This window comes from Amaranthus tricolor, chromosome 7 (genome assembly GCF_026212465.1).
Source record: "Amaranthus tricolor cultivar Red isolate AtriRed21 chromosome 7, ASM2621246v1, whole genome shotgun sequence".
In the NCBI taxonomy this organism is placed as follows: domain Eukaryota; kingdom Viridiplantae; phylum Streptophyta; class Magnoliopsida; order Caryophyllales; family Amaranthaceae; genus Amaranthus; species Amaranthus tricolor.
Genome location: NC_080053.1, coordinates 14,899,991 through 14,920,295, shown reverse-complemented (window position 1 = coordinate 14,920,295; position 20,305 = coordinate 14,899,991). Strand labels below are relative to the sequence as shown.

The 20,305-nt window shown below is 32.2% G+C and overlaps 2 protein-coding genes across 3 annotated transcripts; both read left to right on the top strand.

Annotated features, from left to right (window-relative positions):
- The first annotated feature begins 366 nt into the window (after window positions 1-366).
- LOC130818537 (uncharacterized) lies at window positions 367-1,410 on the top strand. Its single transcript, XM_057684704.1, has one exon. It carries the CDS (start codon window positions 367-369, stop codon window positions 1,408-1,410), a length of 1,044 nt encoding a protein of 347 aa, XP_057540687.1.
- An 8,259-nt stretch (window positions 1,411-9,669) lies between these two features.
- Window positions 9,670-18,055, top strand: LOC130817977 (ultraviolet-B receptor UVR8-like). 2 transcript variants are annotated; one of them, XM_057683983.1, is made up of 10 exons: window positions 9,670-9,955; window positions 13,829-14,015; window positions 14,328-14,474; window positions 14,903-14,984; window positions 15,171-15,326; window positions 15,394-15,465; window positions 15,562-15,680; window positions 16,389-16,474; window positions 16,549-16,601; window positions 17,295-18,055. In XM_057683983.1, exons 1-10 carry the CDS (start codon window positions 9,823-9,825, stop codon window positions 17,385-17,387), a joined length of 1,128 nt encoding a protein of 375 aa, XP_057539966.1. In that variant the 5' UTR covers window positions 9,670-9,822; the 3' UTR covers window positions 17,388-18,055. The 2 variants fall into 2 exon arrangements, with proteins under 2 accessions (XP_057539966.1, XP_057539967.1); XM_057683984.1 differs by lacking the exons at window positions 16,389-16,474; window positions 16,549-16,601; window positions 17,295-18,055 and adding an exon at window positions 15,929-16,382.
- The last annotated feature ends 2,250 nt before the right edge of the window (window positions 18,056-20,305 follow it).

Genomic DNA, 20,305 nt, shown 5'->3' with positions numbered 1-20,305 from the left:
GGGAAAGTTTACATTTTTGGTTCTAAAAAAAAGGAGGGAAAAATTAGAAGTACATGGACCAAATACAAAATTTCCAACCATCCAAAACAGCATAATTTGGCCTTGCATTGGCCAAATTAGAAATACATGGATTAATATAATGAAGAATTACAAGTACAATCTCCAAAAAAATGACCTTACAAATTCCTAATCATCTTATTTAAGCATAAAACAGCAGCCTCACAGTACTTGTCCAGCAAACAGTATCAAAAGTCCAGCAAACAGTATCAAAAGTCCAGCAAACAGCCTCACAGCAACTATATTAAACCCAAACAGCAGCCTCACTCCCACCAAAAACAACTGTCCACCAACATCATTAGCCTTGTAATGGCTTCAAATGATGAAGATGAGGTAGAGGGGGCTTGGTATTTTGGATCAAATGCATACGATCCAGAGTCAAGCTCCAGTTCCGACGAGGAACCACAAGAAAATGATGCACAACAAATAGAACAGCAACATCAACGTAAAACAAGGCTTACAAACGACATGAGGCATCTCATTTTACATGAAATGTTGTCACTTAAAGTAAGTGACTCACTCCCACATGGTACATTCGTACGAATAGCAAACAAATACGGTTACACACCAAGAACAATTCGAAACATATGGAAACGTGCAATTGAAACCAAAGAAGAAAACAAGCCTTATGTTGTCGATTCAAAGTACAAGAATTGTCGAAGAAAAAGAGTTCAAGTGCCACCAAACGTACTTGAATCTAAACCAATGGGTGAACGTACATGCATAAGAGATGTTGCAACATGCTTAGACTTGGCACCAACAACGGTTTGGCGATTGATACGAAGGGGGGAGATTAAGGCACATTCAAATCCATTACACCCTTATTTAACGGATGCAAACAAGGCAAGAAGGGTTGAGTGGATTTTAAGTCTCATTCAAGAAGATACAATTCATCTTCATCCAATGTATAAAGGTATGTATGACTTCATACATATTGATGAAAAATGGTTTTACTTAACCAAGAAGACACAAAGAGTTTATATAGCACACAAAGAAAAAATTCCATATAGGGCGGGAAAGTCATCAAAATTCATTCCAAAAGCTATGTTTTTAGGGGCGGTTGCAAGGCCTAGATGGAATCGATATGGCCAATGCACATTTGATGGGAAAATCGGAATTTTTCCTTTCGTAAGTAGGGTTGCAGCACAAAGAAATTCAATTAACCGTCCAAGGGGGTCTATAGAAATTAAACCAACTGATTCGGTTACTCAGGAAGTTTATAGGAGCATGCTCATTGAACAATTAATTCCAGCAATTCTAAGAAAATGGCCAAGTGATGGTCCATCGATAATTTTCATCCAACAAGATAATGCAAGGGTTCACATAAAAAATGATGATCCAATTTGGCAATGACACAATAGGCAAGGGGGTTTTACATTCATTCTAACTCAACAACCACCAAATAGTCCCGATTGTAATATTCTAGATTTGGGTTTTTTTAGGAGCATACAATCACTTATGCATAAGAAAATGCCAAAGAACATGAATGAGTTAATAAAAGCAGTGGACGATGCATTCGAAGAGTTACATCCAAAGACTTTAACCAATGTTTGGATTTCATTACAACACAACTTAAATGAAATCCTAAAGGTTAAAAGGTCTAATGACTATGTTCAGCCACACCTAGGTAAGAAAGTTCAAGAAGACAATGGAAGGTTACGAATACAAGTGCGAGTACCATCACAATTGGTTAGGGAATGTGTACGTTTCCTTAACCCAAGCACAAATCAGCAAGGCACACAAACAGAAAATGAAGATGCTGCACAACTTAATCAACAAATACTTGAAGCATATGATGAAGCAGTGGAAGAATGTCAAAGGTGATTATAAATTACAGCCCCTCAGTTTATTTTTTTTCATCATCAAAATTGTTTCTATAAAACTTAGGAGCAACTAATTATGAAATCAACATCAAAATGGAAATTTAAGATCATGTATATGTATTTATGTCATTATATAATGATCATTTCAGTTTTTTTGCCCCCTGATTCATCATTGAGGTCTTTGAACCTCTCAGCTTTTTAAAATTTCAACAAGAAATGACGCAAATTACTGTACATGAAAAAAAATATCATATGATGTGCCGATTGTACACAATTGCTACTCAACCAAGTAATTATAGATAATTTTTCAGATTTTAAGTCAAGTAATTGCATAAACACATCACAGGGGTTTTTAAAAAAATTTCAAGAACAGACTTCCAAAAAAAATAAGACGAAATCAAAAAGGTTCAGAAAAAATCCAACATCAAACATCACAAAATCAAACAAATCCAACAGCAAACATCACCAGCACTTATCATGAGTGTACAATGAAAAGGAAATTCAAGAAAAAATTACATAATTCACGTGCGTTTTTTAGGGTTTTTTTACCCCTTGCAGCAATAACTTCCTCAGGAGTGTCAGGGACAACCAAATTAACTTGGTCTTCATGAATCTTTGATGGAGTTGAAGGATTAACATGAGATGGACACTTTTGATATGCCTCAAGATCTTCTTCTTCTTCAACATTAGGAGAAGGGGTAGAATCACGATACCTAGATGTAGCATCATCCTCCATCGCCTTTTGATATGCCTCAAGATCTTTTTTAGTCCATTTAAGAATTTCATTTGAATAAGAGTGTGACCTCCCATTAATGGAACAAGAACAAAATTCTCCACGATCACACAAACCGTCATAAAGGTATGATGGTATGGTCGAATCACTCTTAGATTCGACGGTTGTCATGGACAAACAAAGGCTTCAAACAGTAACAATGGAAGTCGAAGAAGAAAGCAAAACAGAGGGCTTGAAAAAAAAAACTCAACCAAAATTCACAAAACGAACATCAAAATGAAGACCAAATTCCGATCTACATTTTAATGCAGTAAAAATGGAGTAAAAAAGAGGAATGAACAGGGGATAAAAGCTAAGAAAGCCATGGAAGAAACTCAAGGAAGAGAGAGAAAGCAACGTGGGGAGAGGAAGCAGAAAATGATGATGGTGTTAAATGAAGGAGGCTGCACACATACCGTAATTGAATCCAACATTTAAAATAAAAATATATAGGGTAAAAGAGGGTATTTGAGGGGTATAAATGGGAAAAAAAACTTTCCAAAAATGGAAAGTATTCTAAAGTGGAAAAACTTATAGAACTACCCGTTTTAGTAATGTGGAAAAACAAAAAGGAACGGAGGGAGTACTTTTATTATGAAATCTCATATTCTCAAGAAAAACACTTCAATATTTAATAACTTATAAAAATTTCTCAAACATATCTTTTTAAATTGTTATTTTATTATTATCACAAAAATAGTTGTAATAATTTAAAATAGTGAATCAAACTCTTTTTTTTATATGATAGTGGTCGAATGGCCTATAAGTATTTTGGGCCCTTTTCACATAAAAAGGACGACTTAATTTAATTTTTTCATACTAAATCCTAGCTTTAAATAATTAACATAACCACTTAAAAAAAATAAAAACTTTACGCAATAACTTAGAAATTAACTATAACCTTAAGGATAAACTTAAATCTCAAAATAAAGTATAATAACAATATTCTTAATATAACCATACTTAATATAAGTTTATAAAATAACTTACTACCTTAAAAACTAATTTGAAGGCTAACATAAACATATTAATAAAGTTTTAACATAAAAATTCTTAAATATAATAACATTCCTAATATAACACATAACTCATAAACATACTAGCACTAGTTTATAACATGAATCATACTTAATATCACTAGAATATAATTTTGCACCCAATTTCCTAAACTTGTTCAATGATTATTAAGTTAACATACCAAAAAATACTTTTAGCATACACATACTTAATATAATTTTGGTCATAATTTTCATTAAACTAACTTTCCACTAAAACATATTAGCATATTTCATACTTTGCATATTATAAAGTAAATATAATGTAAAATTCCACAAAAAAAGTAGGGTAAGAAGTTATAACATACTAACACCAAGGATTAGTACTAAGTACTAATTAGAAAAATAATATAAGAAATAATACCCTCCAAGATAAACAATAATGCTCCAAAGATAGTTAATCCAAACTCCCAAAATAATGATAATCTTTTAAGCTCCCAAAATAATTAAATCTAAACTCCAAAAATAATGATACATTAAGTACTCAAAGTAATAACCCAATAATGCTCCATAATGATGATGATTTAAGCTAAATAAAGAGTGTTCTAAGCTTCATGTTCTTGAATTTCTTCAATTAATAATAAAGGTATTAATATAGTAAGATTTTAATGAAGTGAAAATATAAGAAAGAATGTTAGAAAGATTTGATGATGGTGGTGTAAGTGATCTTATGGCTAAGGGGGTATTTATAATGGGTTTGAGCAACTTTGTAGTTCATTAGATTGTATGAAAAAGAGTGTTAGGAGTATAAAAGAAGGTTAAATTGTGTAAGTGATTTAAAATGTGTAAGAGTTGGAGTGTGTAAGTGAATGCGTAAAAGTTTGGAGAGTAGAAAAAAGTTAGCTTGTGTAAGGAAATAGTGATAGCTTGTGTAAGTGATGAACATCATGGGTTACTATAGAAAGGATTTTGGTTTATCAAATTTTTGTTCTAATATGTACAAGTGAATATACTTTAAAATAATGGGTAAATTTGATCATGAAAATATGTAGTTTACTTAGAAAATTTTGCTTAAACTATACTTAATGTTAATAATAAAAATACGACTCATTTTTATGTATAAAATAATTAAATCAAAATTATAAGGTTAAAATAATAAGTAGTAATGTTAGTTTAAGGAAAAAAAGTTAAAACGTAACGTTTTACAAAACCGTGAATATAATAATTAAATTTTACTTTTCGTACTATAAAATAATAAAATAATATTTTAGTGCTTATAAAAAGATTTTAAACAAAAAATACTATTTTAAAGTTTAATATTTGAAAGAAATTACAAAATCGGAAAAGATTTAGGAATTAAAGATGGTTTGAAATGGATAATCAAAGGATTAGAGATTTGAATTGAAAATTCGAAATAATTAATCGGAAGATTAAAATTAAGAATTTTGAGTCTGTTACAGTATGATTCAATAAAATTAATACAATCCAAAACTCATAACTTAAACAAAATTCCAATTAAACTAGAAAAACTAACTAGAGAAAGAATTGGTGGCTTACAATGGGGGAACTAGAAAAAGAGGTGAAACTATAGTTAATTGTTGTAGTTATGGTGTCGTAGATGGAGCTCGGTGACGGTGGGAGGCCAAAACAGCCGTTGCTGCTGGTCAGGAAAAGCAGACGCAGCAGCAGCTGCCCTTGGAGGGAGGAGTTGGGCCGGTTTGCTGGTGGCTATCATGGGGAAGGAAAAATGCAGCCGAACTGGTGGAGGAAGTCATGGTTGCTGCTGCTGCTGGGCTTGTGTGCTGCCGGCTGTTGTAAAGGTGAGGGAACGTGAGGAAGAGAGGGAAAACAGGGATGGCAGCCATGGTTTTGCAAGGTGAGGAAAGAGTTATCTCACTTAAAACCCTAACCCATTATTTTTATTTTGTTTATTCATTTATTTATTTATTTATCTAGATTCGTCTTCTTGCGGTGGACCTTCGTGTGCTCACAAATTTTTATAAAATAATAATTTTAATTTGAACCTCTTTAGTTTAGTAGTCGCAAATCTATTGTTAATCTAAATATGTCAATATTTAAATTCTTATGTGAATGAAATTTATTGAGACTTAACTCAAAATAACTTAATATATTTATAAAATCTCCAAAAGTGATTACAATAATAATAATTAATGACATCATAAAAATGAAGAGGTGTTACACACTTAAAATACCTAGAGATAGGTGTAATCAGGTACAAATGTCAATATGCTGAAAGTGTTTATGATCCTTCCGCTTATGAGACCTCAAATACTGCAATACAACGTTAGCCTTGCCCGGGGGTGGTTTTCCGAAAAACCCTTCCAACGCTCAAGTCGGATCGAAAAAAAAAGTAATGAACATTTGATAATTGATGAATGCAAGATTAACGGATTATAGAATGAGTTTAGATCAATTGAAGGATATTTGGTTAAGTGTAGATTGTAAGTAAGAAGGCGGTGTATTTTTATGGAGTAACAGTAGGAAGACAAAAGCTTAGTCGAGTGCAAATGATGTATGCAACATGTATTTATAATGGTAGAATGAAAGTTAGTGAATTAATGTGGAAATCATGGGTATGATGGGTGAGAGGTAGGTTATGGTGAGTAGTGGATAATTATTTTAGGAAATTATTAAACCGATGTGGGTAGTTTAGGGTTTGACTAAATAAATTATAAATTTATTTATTTGACCCCATAACAAATACACTAATTTTCGTTATTAAAGACAATCCAAAATGGTAAATATATATAACTTATATAAGAGAAATACACTTATCTTTGGTAAGAAGTATTCCTGGTAGGAGTAAATACTAGAGCACCAAGCTAGTTTGTCCTAGTTAAAAGCTTTTACTATAGTGAAAATATAGTGTATAATAAAGACATAGTAATTTAAAAGCAAATGAGTGGTGTAGGAGGAAAATGGCACAACAACATTGTAACCCTGCATAATTCTGTCTTTCTGCTCTCTTAGTAATTGTAATTTATTCAATGCAATGAATGCTACAAATCTATTTTCTCACCTCTTAAATTTTGTCGTCACTTTTTAAAATAAAATTACGAAAATACATTTGATTTTAAATTCCTTATAAATACCCTCATACCACTAGAGGTATATACGGTCCGGTTGATCTGACACTAAAATCAGACTAAATCAAAAATTTTGATTTGGAATTTTTCCAGACCGGATTAGACTGTTTAAATCACCAGACCGGATCGGCCAAAATCGTTCTACAACAGTCTAGTCTGGTCTAGTCTATGATTTTTTATTTTTATATTTTCCCAAATTAATAATGTGCTTATACAAATATTTCGCACCTACGATCACCAAATATAATAATTTATAATTAGTTGATTGCATTAACATTATTCAAGTATGTATTACTATATAAAAATAACTACATCTCAAAATATCTAAGTAGCAATATATTTTTTTAAGGAAAAAATTATGATATTTGGTCATAATACGGTTTGCGGTCTGGTCTGGTCTGACAAATAAAAAACCGGGACCAGACCGTAAACCGTAAGTTTTTTTTGAAAAAACCAGACCAGATTGTTTAGATCATAGACCAGACCAAATATTAAAATTACGGTTTGGTCTAGTTTGGTTTGTGGTTTAGACCAAATCTTGTTCAGCCTTACATACAACTCTACAACACTTTGATCTCTCCAAAAATCGCTAAAACTTATTTTTAAAAATTTATCAATTTAAATTCGAATCTTCGTCAATTTTTAAAAAACAGGAAATTCGTCCTAGTTGTACATTTTGTGCGATTTAATTTTTTCAAATATAATTATGTTTTTTGTTTAATTTATATTTGATTTTTTTCTTTATTTAATTAATATTTTTTTTCTCTGTTTGGTTTAATTAATAATAAAAAAATTGGCCATGAAATAATTAGTAATTATTCATATTAGTTACGCAATTTAATGTTTATTAGTAATTATTTACTTATGTTGTTATTTTATCATGAAATGTGTAGTAATATGGCTCGTAATCACGATGGAGACATCGATTTTTTTAGCTTCTATTGTCTAGCAATAGCTCTATACCTATGCTTCTTTGAGGGGATCTTAGTGAAAGGGGTGTTACAAGGTCAACTCATTATACTTGGCAGGAGCAGGTGACTACACATAATTAAGTCTAGTGGTTTAACACTTTAGAAAATGTGCGTAGACCTATTTGAAGACCCTATGAGCGCACATAATTATTTGGGGTTGAGTGATGAGGAAGAGAGACAGAGTAACCACCAAGTGTTTATGGAGCAGTCTATATAGATTGGATTGGTTGTCTGGGGCTAGATAGCTGGTTAAATCTATGTGCACACAGGCCAGCTCTAGTACTTCTACTGGTGGTGGTACTAGACAAACTAGTGGATGAGGTCGCTCCCTAGGCTAGGAGACGTAGGCAGGCTACCAATAAGAATTGGGTTATTACTTCACCCTGGCCCCCTAGTCAGGTGGACCTACAGATGTTTGATTGTTTCCGACACACTCACCATCCATGTTCTTTCTCATGGTTTTCTACTTCAAGATCCCTGTCGAGCGGCGTTATCTATATCATGCAACTGACTTCTAAATTTACCGTAAAGATGGCAATGTAGATATAAACTAAAAGTGGAATGATCATCTTTTTGCATATATGACGCATGAGTGAAATGAAAATTGATTTCAACACCTATCTTGTTGGCCCAATGATGCAATTCATCTACTGATTTGATTGTATATCCGTAATAAAAATAAATAAAATAATCAATATCGTCACTTAAATTTTCAAAACTTTACTGCATATATTAATAAAAAGTAACTAAGAAATAAACCAACTAAAAAAAATCAGTCAGACAAAAAGTGCACTCCACCTAGGTCAAGTCACACAAAATCATCATCCTTGTTTTGATGTTGAATTTTAATTGAGGCGTTTATATAGGGAGAAATTAGAGAGGTATAAATATAAAATGAGTTGAAAGACATTTTCAAAAATTAGATTTATAAAAAATAACGATATTCTAAAAAGAAAGAAAAGGTGATAATGAACTTTTGAGCACTTGTTTACTCTCTGCCCTTTTTTTACTGCATATCTTCACTTGAAATTCAATTCAATTTCAAATTTTATGTCATTTATCCTTTATATTTGACGCATTTTATTCGTTTGAATTTGAGGCACTTTTAAGATTCACATTTTTTGTTAAAAAAATATGCGATTAGACGATTTAAATAAGATTCCACTTATTATATTTTTTCTTACATATTAGACAAAATATATAAAATAAACCCGAAAAATAAATAGTACCATTATTTCTAATTTAGCGAATATTTTGGAACAGATGAAGTTAAGTGTCTCAAACTCAATTTTTTCTCTTCTCCCAATAAAATGGGATAATACCGATTAGGGGTGAAAGTTTGGATTTTAGTTTGAATTTGATATAAATCCAAATCAAACCGAATAAAATTCGGTTTTGATATTTTCAGTCCAAATCCAAATCATAATATTTATAATCCAAATTGAACCGAACCGAGTTTTAACATACCAATTCAAATTGAAGCGAATAGACTGAATTGCACCGATTTGTACATTTTGCAATGAAAATCAAATTTGCATGTATTGTTTCAAAATCATTCTTTCTAAAGCTTCTATATAGATTTTAATAATTTTAGAGTTTTTAATTTGAACAAGTAAAAAACTTTTAACAAAATTCTGAAAATAAAGACAAAAATTCAAACAAATCAAATGAAAGATATAACATGCCTTTAATATTTTGGTTTTTCGGTTTTATTGGACCCTAGACTGAGTCCAAACCGAACACCAAATTATAATAAAAATTCAATTCAAACCAAACCAAATTTAAAATATAGTCAAACCAAATTTTTTTTATCTATCAAATCAAATTACTTATTCAATATAATTTAGGTCGTTGTTCAATTTTTCGCCAAATTACTTTGATACCTGCGCTTACTAGCCACATGCTCAATCTCTTTCACTATAAATACCCCTATTTTCTTTCCCTTATTCTTCTTACTGTCCTTGTCACTTCTTAGCTTTCCACTTCACACTCCACAGTAGCCAAAGGAGTTATTTTTTTTTTTGCTCGGTTTCCTTTTTTCATGTGTTTTTGGGGGTGAAATTCAAGATTTCTTGATTATTCTTCTTTGATCAAGAAATGGGTACACAAGAAAAAGATCAAACTTTTGTTGCTGAAGCTGCAAAAGAAGAAAGAAGTAGTAATACCCACCAAAATATTCGTCAGATTCTTCTTATTTCAGCTGGTGCTAGTCATTCTGTTGCTCTTCTCTGTAAGAATTCCTTTTCTATATAGAAATATCATAGAATTTATTCATTTGGTGCTTTAATGATTCTTTTGTTTGATTACGGTTTTTGTTTTTTCTTTTGTTCATTGGACTATGGAATTTTTTGATGATCTTGTGGTTTGGAGGATGAGTGAAGATTATGAATTTTGACACGAAGATTAGAAGAAAAGTTTATTACTTGATATATGGGATATTCATTGATTTACTGAGCAATAAGATTAAAAATTTTATGTTTTTCAAGTAATGAATTTTCAACTACTTAGTTTGAGTGGTTGGCTTCATGCTAGGTTGTCATTGTCAATAATTGGTAAAGATTATGGAAGGATTGTAGCCAAATCCTGGTTTTGAAACTTATCTGTACAGGAAGAAATACTATTAACCGTATATTATGGATGCATATGCTAACCTGATTCCCATGATGTATTGGTACCATTAATAATTATGACTATGTACACACAAATTTGTTGGTTGGCTGTTCTTGATCAGGGATATTTGTGTTGGAGATATGGATGGTCATGGGACGGGTTCAGCTAGATTCAGACTCAAACCCATTAATTTTTAATGGATCCAGAGCTTGACCCGAACCGTGACCCTAAGTTTCTCAAAATTTTAGACCGATACCTAGACCCTGACGGTCTTATGGGTCTAGGGTCCTTAATAGGTCTTAAAGAATACTTTTACAGCCCGTTCGGTTGATGGTAATGAAGTAATGGGAATGAAATGTTGTAATGACAATAGTAATGAAGGAATGGATATGAGAATTAGTAATGAAAATTCTTTTGTTTGGTGTGCATCACTAAAGAATGGTAATGGAAGATAATATTCCATTGATTGCATTTGGTTGTTAGTAATAAAAAATGGTAATGACTGTTAGTTTCATTATTGTATATTTGTATCTAAAAGCATTATTGGATCTAAATTATTCTATCTAATGATTCTTTTTTTAATAATAATATTTTTTTGGATAATTACATACATTACCTTTTTTTCTTCAGCTCGAAACAACATTACCTTATTTTATTATCACAGTAATACTTCATTATCATTACAGCCTAATACCAGGTTGTTTGATGGTAATAAAAATGGCTTTTTTTGGTAATTTCATTACCTTATTTTATTACCATCCATTACCATTCAAGGCATCCAAACAACTAAATTTTTTATTACTTAATTTTATAACCATTACCGCCCTCTAATACCATGTACCAAACGGGTCGTTAGTGTAAGGATGTATATAAGGGCTGTGGCTATCCCTTGGCATGGTAGCATAAAGTTTGAGCCTCGTACTATAAACTTAGAGCTCATGAAGAATTCAAAAAAACCAACTCCTTCAGCCACGAGTTCCCCCCCAAAAAAAGAAGCTAATAATAAGAACAAACGGCAACTTCTCCATTACCAAATATAAAAAACCAGCAAAAGCTGAGAAATCATGGCTTATTAGAATTTCGGGGCACCCTTCAATGTTGGGCGTCAATCTTTTCTAGTATAAATTGAATGTTTTGTGAAGTTTTATCATTTTTTGAGTACAGTAACAATTACAAACAAACGATTCAAAATTAACTTTTCATTTGATGGATTGTGGGCATTCCAGTCAAGGATGTCGAAAGAAATTCCATAAAAAGAAAACATGAAGTATATTGAATCATGTAGAGTATTTTTAGGAAGAGTAGATTTAATTAGAGAGAAACAAGAAGGAAACCCTAATTGTAGAGAAATTTCAAGAGTTAGAAAAACAAGGTACTAGAAAGAAGGAATCAAAGCCAAAGGATTACCAAAGCTGTAGATGGTGCAGTGGCGACAATTTACGGAAGGCAAGTCTTGTTAGGGAGAGGGAGTGAGGCTGGCTGTAAAATTTCGTGTTAGGGAGAGGGAAGGATAGCAGAGTTAGGGATGAAAGAAGATAGAAATGAAATGGGGCACAAAGAAAGAGAAGTTGCGGCATGATTGAATAAATTCTAGGGTCAAAGAAGTGCATGTCTGTAACAAAATATAAAATATTTTAAGGTATGAGTCTGGGATCTAGGTCTATATGTTGAGTTTGGGTCCAGGCTTAGGTCTGAAGGTCTGGACTCGGACTTGGACCCGTTATTTATTTTTGAGATCCAGACACGACCTGGACCTGATAAGTCTCAAAAAATGAGATCCAAACTCTTAAAAAGGTGGGTCTGGGGCGAGTCCATTAGGTCCTGGTCCCATGACCATCTCTACTTGGAGAGCTGCTTGAATTAGAGGGCAGTTGCCTTGAGATGAGACTTGTTTGTTGCACTCTAGGTGGTAGGTCTTAGCATTAGTGAGAGGTCTTTTGGTGGATATTATGGTTGTAAGCAAAAACTAATCAACTCGAGTGCTGCGTATGAGTGTGCCAAATTTCTAGTATGAAGCATGTAGTTCTATTGTTATCACCGCCCACCAGAATTTTCCCTTTTGCTTGATATGTACTGTATTGTATTATATTTGAAGATACTTGGTGGATACTTTGGAAACATAGCTGATACACTTGTCAATCTACTTAATTAGGTTCGATTTAAGCTAATATTGATTTAGCCGGAAGTTTGAGAACTTAAATGATCAAACTTAAATTCTGGTTAAACTTGAAATCTATTAACCTTGACTTTTGGTTGGAAGTGATGGACCCTAAATTCAGGTTGAATATGATCAACCTTAGCATTGATTAAAGAATAAATGTGTTGGACTTACTTGATGGTTCAGTCCATTTTCTGGTAGTGTCTTGAATAGTTTTGATAATCTCTAGTGCTTTTTAAGTCTTATGTTAATTGGATGAAATTATTACATGAAAAAGTGATCCAACATTGTTATGGCCATATATGGATTGGGAATTGTTTGGATTATGCAATGAACTGACATTTTGGATACTTGGTTTTATGAAAGGGTAATTTAGGTAATTCTCGTGTTGGGGAAGACTTGAGGAATAAGATAGTATTAAAAGGTAGCTTTAATTTAAGGGAATAAGAGGGTCATAATCATCATGATTATTGTAAACAGATATTGGTTGAGTTTATTCTCATTTTGGGGATCTCAAATTTCTCGAATTGCTAGATCTATCTTTCCTTTTATTACATTTAGAGTTGTAATCTTCCTTTTATCATCATATTTGTATTATAATTTCTCTTTTGTCATTTTATTATTTCAATTCCCAATTTACTGTGTTAGTGAATTCATAACAAATTACTTGTGGTTTGAATGCATCCTGAACATGTACAAGCCTTTTTCCCCACCCTTATCTTGGCTAGCCGCATGACTAGTGGCGGATCCAGAAAAAAATGTTGTCCATTTTAAGCAAAAAGGTTACATTCAATTACAATTTACAAGATGCGAAATATTATTTAAAACCACTCTTTTAAAACACCTATCTGTTGGATTGTATAACACAATTAAGAATTTAAATCAATTCAATGATCTTTGAATTATAAACATGAAAACTAAGACCAGCAAAAAAATTTAGATTCATTTCAAGAACTGAATAATTAAGAAATTATGTGTTAAGAATATGTTAACTTTGTTACCTTGATGTGAAAATTGCCATACTTTCTCAAGTGGTGAAAAATACTAAAGGATTGAAATTCTAAGGATTTAGCTTTTACAAAATGTATCACTCTCTTGCGCACTATCAGGTGGCCATGTTATAATACAATATTAATTCTCATTTTAACTTTTGGCTCAGTGTATTAGTTTGCTACCTACCTTGTTGCTTGTCGATGCCCTTTCCACACACGCTAAGTCCTCCAAAAGGAGAAAACCCATATTAACAAAAAAACAAAAACTACTGTTGTTTTAGTTTCTTGTAAGATTGATATTTTCTTTTACTTTTGTTTTGATGATTTGATTTTTTTTTTTCAGCTGGAAATGTGGTTTGTTCTTGGGGAAAAGGGGAGGATGGACAATTAGGTCATGGAGATGCTGAAGATCGATTTTCACCTGTGCAATTGAGCGCATTAGACGGACATGAGGTTAACTCCATTACTTGTGGAGCTGACCATACCCTTGCATATTCTGAGCCACGATTGCAAGTCTACAGTTGGGGATGGTATACTATACCTTTGGATTCCAATAACATTTTTGTTAGTTAAAAGCCTTTTAATTTTCCATGTTCTTGTAATTCTTAGCTCAGCGGTCTAAGTGTTGCTGTGTGACTAGCTGGACATAAGTTTGAGTCCAGATTCTAGGCAACCTCTAGGGTAAGGTTTGCCTCCACTACACCCTTGTTTTGGGACCTTCCCCAAACCCTCATTTTATGGGGACGTTTTGTACAAAGACAAGTTCCATTGTAGTTAAATTCAGAAATATTGTTGAGTGTTAAATAACTTTATTGATCTGTTTATTTGATCTTTATTTTCAGGGGTGATTTTGGGAGGCTAGGTCATGGAAACTCTAGTGATCTATTTATTCCTCATCCAATCAAGGCACTAGGTGGTAACAAGATTAAGCAGATTGCATGTGGTGATAGTCACTGTTTAGCTATCACTATGGATGGGGAGGTAGCAAGGTTGGTTTATCGTTGTTTGCTCCTCCATTTATCCTAATTAAAAAACTGATATGAACTAGAACAACCTTGTTTGTTTCTTATTTCATTTATATAGAGCTAGAGAGGAAAGTGCTTAAACTTAAGCAATTGAATATTCTTTCTCATCGATTATAAGAGGTGTCTTATGTTCAAGATTTCAATATACAATTACTGTCTTTGCGTTGACATTTATTAAATGCCGTCTCTTTATCAAGTTTGATGATTTGAAATCTACCCTTCTAGTTTTTATGGTTTATTCTCTTGGTGTCTAAGTCTAACTTATTGATAATTTGAAAATCTGAAAATGAGAATATAGAATATTTTGTATAAGAATATTATATACTTGCAAATATCCTAATGTAAAATCTTTGTTACTGACTAAAATATATGTTGTCTTTAAATAACCAAAGTTGGGGAAGGAACCAAAATGGCCAGCTTGGTATTGGCACAACAGAGGATTGTCAAGTCCCACAAAAGATTCAAGTTTTCCAGGTACATATAATATTTCCGAGGAGTTGCAAATAATTTTTCCATATTTATAGATAGCATGACTTACAATGATGTAATATTTTAGAAATTTACTTGATTTCTGACTTGCTAAAGATAATCTTGTTTAGAATATATGTAGTGCTTCTGTTACGTTAAAGCTAAATAATCCTATTTGATATTCTTTTCTAGGGAATACCTGTGAAAATGGTGGCTGCTGGTGCTGAGCATAGTGCTGCTGTCACAGAAGCTGGTGAGGTGTATGGCTGGGGATGGGGCCGGTATGGAAATCTAGGCTTAGGTGACAGAAATGATCGCTTAGTTCCTGAAAAAGTGTCATCAATTGATGTATGTCCACAACTTTGTGGCTCTTACATTGGTCTCATAATTATTATTGTGTCTTTTTCTTGTGCAGTTTGGACAGGTTGGTGTAGGTGACTATACTGACCGCTGCTCTCCTGTGCAAGTTTCTTTTCCCAATGATCAGGTAACTCCCTATCCTTAACTTTATTTCCATGATGTTTGGCTCATTATTCATCGAGGATTTCCTTAAATGAATCACTCTTTCTCTTATTGATATCAGAAAGTACTGCAAATTTGTTGTGGATGGAGACACACGTTGGCTGTTACAGAGAGGAACAACGTGTTCTCTTGGGGAAGAGGTACAAATGGACAGCTTGGGCATGGAGACTCTGTTGACAGGTACTTCCGATGCCATTTTTGAATAGCTTTTTTTGTCTCTCATAAATTAGAACTCGAGCACGTCAACCATGGCCCACGCCTTATCGTTCTCATGGTAGGAGCATCTTTAGCATTATTAGGCATCACAGCTAGTTTATTTAGTAGGGTCGGTATGATGGCACTTGATAAACCATACATTGGACTTTTGTGGAAATAACATCATCATCATCCTACCCAGTGTATCCCGCTCATAGAAAAACTATGGACAGGGTCTGGGGAGGGAAGGACGGCGGCAACTTATACCCATAAAGGAGAGCGCGGCCAAAGGAGTCCCCCGGCTCAAGAAAACCTTACATGTTTTTGGTCCAGAATCTGGTGATTGGACTTCCCTTTGAGCTAGTGCTAGAACAGTATGAGCCTTCTGTTTAATGCGATTTTAGTTTTAATGGTCAAAGTTTTTCTTTTACAAATACAACCATTACAACTAACACCATTTTTTCACAATGTAATTAAGCGGCTAAGAAGAAAGGCATTTTACGTCGCATTGCTGTTGTAGGCTAAAATATTTTGAAACAAAATATTGTGGCTAAAATGTCTTATTGATCTCGAAATGCTGACCATTTAACTCGAGGAGATCTCAAAATGCTGACCACTTTACCGATGAATAAAATTCGGCCATTTTGAAGTCTAAAGTTGACGATGAAAGAAAATACGTGCCTCAAATTGCAGGAACTCTCCGAAGCTCATGGATGCTTTGAGCATGGAGGGGTCTGGTGGTCAAAGAATAGAGTCCTCTAAAGCTGATCCATCCGCAGGTTAAACTCTTTCCTCTTTTTCCCCCGTATTAATAAGTGAAGCTCATAAAATTAACTTTTCCTACTGTGTGCAGGGAAAATGTTGGTTCTCCCTTCAGGAAAATATGCTGTCGTTCCTGATAAAACTGTATGTTCCGTTATTGATTTTTAATGACGTAATATTAACTTTTTAAATATATATATATATATATATATATATATATATATATATATATATATATATATATATATATATATATATATATATTATGAAGGATTTATATACCTGACAAAAAGAAAAAGAATACGGTAATGTTGTGATGTAGTGTCAGATGGCTTGTACGTATGCATGAATTTTGAAACAAATATATCTATGTATGAGGATAAAGATTTATAGTTTTTGGTTTCGAATTTTAATGGATTAAAGTAAAATGGTTCATTAAAACATGTTTGGTTCTTATTCGTGTTAAGTTACACATGATGTTTATCACCAAGGGTCAATTGGAAACAAGCTAGCTTTTTGTTAGTTTTATCATTAACAAGGGTAAGGTTGTGTACATCTGACCTTCCCAAACCCCACTGTTGGTTATTAGTGTAATGAAATGTTGCTGTTATGTAGAAGTCATCTAACACGATGTTGCGAAATTGATGACAATAATCAGATAATTTTCGAGATGGAGGGTATTCTCCAATCTTGAATTTTGTTTCATGTCCGGAGTATTAAAATGATGCCCTATAGACTGGATATTTACATGGAGTTACCATCTGTTGTGGAGAGATCCTGACCCGAACGTTGTGTTAATTTAAGCATCAAGAGCTGAAACATTTTAAATTTTTATAGGAGCAAGTTTCAGCAGCTGGCTTCAATGGTGAAGACGCAAGTGTCCCGGAAAATGATGTTAAACGAATACGTGTTGACTTGAGACATGCTTAACGTACTCTTGTATTTTCTCGGAAAAAAAAGGGTTTCTTTTGAGCCTCATGGAACCGATCTGCTTGCTTTTTGTATATATACAATACGACTAGTATTTCAAGATAAACTACGTTGGCTATATTTGATCGATTGATGATGATCATTGTCTGCGTGCTTCTACTAGGGAGCTTTGGTTGTATAATTGAGATTTTTGGACATATAAATTGCGGTTGGTTCTATTTGGCATAATTTTGCTTGTACGAAATAGTTGTAAACATCTATGACATGTATCATGCTTAACTTATTCAAGTAGTGGAAGTTTGGGTTCATATTTCATAAGCTTATTACAAGTAGAGAAGTGCACCAAATATAGTCAAAGGACCAAGTTAGAACACTACTTCAAATCATCACTTGTGCCACAATAGCAGTCATAGCACAAGTAAGAATTTTCCATGGCTATAATGTCCAGTCACGGAAATTTAAGTTAGAGATTACTGTGACACAAGTGATCGTGGCTAGATTGTTGCCACGGGAAAAGTATGGTTGTGTTATAAACTCTTGTTTTTGTCACGATAGATTCCGTAGCTAATTATATTCTTTTGCCACAAGCATAACCCGTGGCTAATTATTTTATTCTGCCACATGCATTTACCTGTGACTAATCATATTCTTCTGTCACATACAATGAGACCGTCTCATTTAAAAATTAGTGTTACTATTATTATTATTATTATTATTATTATTATTATTATTAACTAGTTGAACAAAATTATTAAAAATTAAACAAAATTATAATTAGTCGAACAAAATTATTTGCAAAATTACTAAAAATAAATGTGGTCAACTAATATTCCTAAATGCAACAAAATTAGTCGTGTATTAGAATAGTATTATTCGTATTAATTAATATATATTACTTAGCTAAAACTTAATCTTACTATATTATTAGTCGTATTAGTATATTATTAGTTGCATTTGTATATTATTACTCATATTAGTGTATTATTAGTCGAATTAGTGTATTGTTAGTAGAACATTAGTTGTATTAGTGCATTATTATTCGGGTTAATGTAGTATTAGTACATAATTAGTCGTATTGGTATTGAAATTATACATCTCAATTATAATTATAAACCAATAATAGTGTACGATACTAATCAAATTTTTTAAATTTCTCCAAATTGTAGTTAGTCATAGTGTAATATTACTCGTATTAGCGCATTACTAGTATATTATTAGTGATGTTAGTATACTATTATTATTATTATTATTATTATTATTATTATTTTTATTCTTATTCTTATTCTTATTCTTATTATTATTATTATTATTAGTCGTATTAGTGTATCATTAGTGTATTATTACTCGTATTGGTGCATTATCAGTCGTATTAATTAATGTATTATTAGTCGTATTAAACTATTTGTGTAGTATTGGTATGTAATTAGTTTTATTAGTGTATTATTATTAGTCGTATTAGTTTAGTATTAGTGTATAAGTAGTCGTATTATTATTATTATTATTATTATTATTATTATTATTATTATTATATTGTTGTTGTTGTTGTTGTTGTTGTTCATATGTGGTTTTTCTCTAGATGATGCTAAAAATACCCAACTTTTAAAAATAATGCCAAAAAATTACTCCATACTATCCCCTAACTAATATTAGGAACACAATGACAAGCCAAGTGTTTCATAATGTCTGTTCATATGGAGTGATCACAGATTTTTTACCGACTGAATTTTAGTAGGAAAATGGTAGGAATTTTTTCGACTAAAATTCAGTCAGAAATTAGTCAAAATTTTTCACCAATTTAAAATTTCGACCAAAAATTGACTTTGTAGCAATTTAGTCAAAAGTTCCGACTAACTCTTGTCAGTCGAAAATTTCTGACTGTTTTGAGTTAGTCGGAAACTTTTAGTCGGAATTACTCAGTTTTTTTGTAGTGTAGCACGATTAGAGAAAGAAAAGAACATTTTTCATGTGTTGAATTGAAAAGGAGGATAAGATCTGATTTTCACTAAATTAAAAACCGGAAAAGTCTTGGAATAGGTTAGAAACAACCTTACTCTCTTTTGTTTAAAATACTTTAATCTCACCTAAAATCATTTTTAAGGTCTAGTTTGAGTATTTATAAGTGAAAAAGGCTTCTCAAAATTTTTTTAAAATGTTTTTATTTAAAATATATTGAATTGAATTATTGTTTAAAGAATTTTTTTCTTACATTAAATTAAAAAACAAGGAAAAGTTATTACTTATTTTGTAATAAATGTACTAATTATGTTGGATGAAAATTTTGAATTTAAATCATCGATAAACTTTTTTTTTTATTTTTTTAATTTTCTTTTAAAATATACTATTTCCGTGGCAAAATCAAAATTTGCGATAAATTTCAAATTCAGGTGTCATAATTTATAACACAATCCACAATGGCTATTTACCCGGCCGTGACTTATAAGTCTTTATTTGCCATGATAAATATTTACCAGTAACATAATTGGTGGCACAAATTTTTTTGTCACGATAAATATTTACCTGTGGCACAAGTGCTTGTTTGCCACGATGTTAATTTACCCGTGGCATAATTTGTGGAACAAGTGCATCTTTGCCACGATATATATTACCCATGGAAAAATTTTTGGTAAGATTGTGATATTGTCTTAAAACCTATTTTTCTCGTGGTAAGATCAAAACTTGGCACATATTTTAAATTCTCGTGGCATAATTAGTGGCACAAGTGACGAATTGTAGTAATGGAAGCAGTTGCCTGTGGTTTCAATCAAGGGATTTTCTCGTCTTCGTTCGTAGATCTTATTTAGCTTGCTTAACTCGCAAACAATAAAAGCATGAAAAGAATGCAATCTTGCAAACTACAATATTGATAAATTAAAAATTTTGAAATTGAAACAATGGAGGCATGCAACTCTTGTTTTATA